Below are 3,618 nucleotides of genomic sequence, written 5' to 3'. Positions count from 1 at the left end.
AGCAGGGAACTCTCTCTCTCATGTTTAAAAGTCTTGGTATAACTGGGGCCTGCCGAAGCTTCTGTGGAGGCAGCCATGCAGGGGAAACCCCAGGCGAATCTTCCAAAGGGACCCTTGCATTTGGAGTAAAGCTTTTAAGTATATCTTGTCTACTAGCTCCCTTGACCTCCCAAGTGCCATAGGCAGGTTTCGTTCTTGTCGTTTTTTGTTTCCTTCGGACATAATCACCATCAGCAGACAGTCTGACTGGGATTGCTGCTGTCTTCGCTCTCTCAAGGCTCCTTCCGTCCAAAAGGAGCCTGGACCATGGGACATATTTCTGGCCGCACCATTTGCACCAGGATTATGTGTGTGGAGGCTCGGGGGCACCCAGGAGTGCCAGATGCCACCCTTTCAGTGCAAGGACCATGAAGTCACCTCTTCCCCTCCACGAGAGGAGAAAGGTGCTCCCACTTGGAAAGCTGGGAAGCAGATTGAGACGCACTGCGTGACTGGCCCACGTGCAAACGTTTCCCCTCTGCGTCTGTGTTTCGAGGCCGCAGGGCCGAATGTGCAGTTAGTCGGACAACTTCCCGGCTGTGCTTAACGAGGAAATGCTGCCCCTGGGGCTTCATTAGACTTAAATTACATCATGAGTTATCTTTGAAACAGTAGAGAATGTGTGCAGTCAGTGTTTATATTTTCATACTTTGGACTCTGGCTGTTTTTTTAAATGACAGCGGGTGATGGATGGGTGTTTAACATGCACGTTGGTGCGAGGTATCGCTGGCACCCCTGGGGCAAGGCAGGAAGGCACCCTTGGGCCTCAGAACTCCAGCTCGCAAGCCGAGTGCTGGGGGCAATTTGGAAGCAGAGGAAGCACAGCGTCAGGTACTTGTATGAAGTGTGTGGGTCCCTGAAGCACTGGCTTTGCTCTGGCAGAACACAGTGCCTTTGACAAGCGTATCGAATCGCTTCATTGTCTTTGAGTCACATCAAAACAAATAGGGCACTTCCCGTCCTGCTGAGGGAACAAACCCAAATTTAGTAGTGTCTTGGGTGGGGAGAGAGAAGTTGGAAGGATCATATGCATTCGTATGAACTGTAAGTGCCATCAAATGTTTCAAAGGCTACACCTTACATGCGCTATTTAATTAGAAGCAGGCAAGTAGAACCATATGCTTAGCGTGGTGGAAGACTTTAGACACGAGTATCAAAAACACATGTGTTTTTTCCCTTGATCCAACTTTCTCATGAATCACTCACATTTCCAATCACCCCCGGCACTGTTTTTCCTCATAGCGTTTTCTGAAAGACAGCCTCGAGTAATACGGTAAGTAGAGAAATGTAATGTAATGTAGAGAACGGTAAATAGGCTACAAAGTCCGTTTTTCCTATTGGCTGTCAGGAGCTTGGACTTGAAGCCATAGGGGCCTAGACGGCTTTCCGTTTCATGGAATGGGAGGCAGATTCTCTACGGTTGTTGCAAAGGACCACCGTCATACATTGGTACCCAAGGGCTTCTCTTGTCATAGAAAACTGTAATGTAGCTGGAGATGTTAGAAGAGGAGGGAGAATGGAATGAACTAGTTCAAAGCACTGGTTCAAACCCACTAGCTGCTCCATGATGTGGCAGCCCGCTTCTGTATCGATGCACAGCCCTGCAAAATGATGGGGTCGGTGCACTCTGCCTGTGGGGTTGCTATGAGCGGGACAGAATCAACAGGTTTGGGCTTGGGGGTCTCCATTCCTGGAGCTTCAAAGTTGTTTTCCTGGTTTCCTAGGCTTCCTGTTCCGTTCCTTCTAATGAGCCTCGTTGGTGAGGGAGGGGTTCCCACTGTTGCCTCGTTGGTGAGGGAGAGGTTCCCACTCTTGGGTTCTGGGGCTGGTCACTCAGCACTCAGGGCAGGACAGGTGACACCAGGTGCTGTTTATTAGACACAGACACTCAGCACCCAGGGAGGAAGACCGTGTACCCCACACCGGGCCTCATCAGGTTCGCTCTCAAACAACCGGCAGCTGGCGTGGGGGTGAGGGGCAGACTTTGTGCCAGGGTGCAGAAGAGATGCCAATCTCAAATATCATGTAAGGAGAACATTGATCAAGTGTTCATGGGAACAAAGGCAGGGCGCACATCTGTATGAGGGAGGCCATTAGGGCAGGGTTGTCATGGTACCCGAGGGTTCGTTGAGAGCACTAGTTAAATAAGGCATAGGACAAAGAAAACTGTCACAGATTCATGATTGGTGGCAGATCAATCCATCACAGTTACAGGTGGGACTACAGAATCAGGAACAGGACCCTGATTGGGCCATGTACATTACGTGAGATTGAAGGGCTTACAAGATTGGTCCAGGGCATGTCTCATGATTATGTGACCCCCATACTTCCCCCAATATGGTGACCTCCATCAAAGACACACCCAGGCAAGTCCCTGAGAGAGAGAGGCTGTCCCTCCCTGGGCTGACTAGACAGGGAAGGAGGTAAGATAATCCATCGCCCAAGGTCCTTTCTGTCTGCAGGCAAGATTGTTCTCAACCCTAGTTAATGACCAGAAGGGATTCAGTGGATTCAAGATTGTTCTCACTTGTAGTTAATGACCAGAAGGGAATCTATTATGGGGACTCAGCCGATGGATTTTGGACTTTGTCATCTAGAGCCTTTTCCAAACGGGGTGCTTAGAATTTAAGCTCTAACACAGCTTGGTAGTATTGAGGGGGGGGTGGTGGTGTCCCTTTGGTTCCTGCAGATGGGTGTGGTAGGCTTGTCTGAATAATTCTATGTGCTGGCAGAGAACGGTACCATTTGGCGACGACTCGCAGGAGGGGCACCTGGTCTGTTTGAATTCAGACAGTGGTTTGGCCAGGAGATCTTAGCCATTGGGAGCCGGGGAGGGAGGAGGACTTGTGGTGAGGCCAGCCGAGGCCCTCCCAATTTCACCAGATGCCACATGCACCATCTACTTTTAGACCTTGCCCCACGGTTTCACAGCAGTCACTTCCGGAATTGTGTGCCCCCAAACACACCCCGGTGAGGGTGACAGATGGACCCCGTGGTGGTGTGGCCTGAGCGCTGGCCTCCTTCCCCCTCTGACTGGTTGAGAAATCCCCCACGCAGCCGTATGCCTTCATTGTCCCCCATGCCCATCTTCGCTCCAATAGCAAAATAAAATGCGTCGGCTTCACTTAAGAAATTCAAAATACTGTTAAACAATTGAAATACTTTTTTTGTTTGTTTCTTAGGAAAAAGTGCTGCAAAGGGTATAAATTTGTTTTTGGACAATGCATCCCAGAAGGTATGTAATATTAAAAAATGATTTCTCACCTAATACTCCATGAATCACTAGGCACCTGTAAAGTTCGGATGTACATGGAACACGTGTATTGTTCATGTCCAATTAAGTGTGTGTGTGTGTGTGTGTGTGTGTGTGTAAATGTGGGGGTGGGGGAATTAATGTGGACTAGGACTGATTCACTCCTGTAAAGAGTTAGTCTCCCCATTCCACACACAGACGCGACACAGCCCTCCTGCCCGACCTCTATACCTGCTGCTCCTGTCCTCAACCCTAAATCCTTCTGCAGACCTTTGTTTCCCTCCGGGAAGAGAGAGTGGCGTATGGGAGAGAGAGTGGCGTATGGG

At 49.8% G+C, this 3,618-nt stretch overlaps 1 protein-coding gene across 1 annotated transcript in view; it reads left to right on the top strand.

The window, feature by feature from the left end:
* Window positions 1-3,618, top strand: part of CCBE1 (collagen and calcium binding EGF domains 1) — a 213,231-nt gene that overhangs the window by 171,551 nt on the left and 38,062 nt on the right. Inside the window, exon 3 of the mRNA XM_045296239.1 lies at window positions 3,222-3,274. Within this exon, the coding sequence (XP_045152174.1) occupies window positions 3,222-3,274 (53 nt within the window). The remainder of the gene's footprint in view (window positions 1-3,221; window positions 3,275-3,618) is intronic.

Source organism: Echinops telfairi, unplaced genomic scaffold (assembly GCF_000313985.2).
Source record: "Echinops telfairi isolate 266 unplaced genomic scaffold, ASM31398v2 ScPeMD7_7400;HRSCAF=8409, whole genome shotgun sequence".
In the NCBI taxonomy this organism is placed as follows: Eukaryota; Metazoa; Chordata; class Mammalia; order Afrosoricida; family Tenrecidae; genus Echinops; species Echinops telfairi.
The sequence above is the reverse complement of the archived record's forward strand: the minus strand, read 5'-3'. Positions and strand labels throughout refer to the sequence as shown.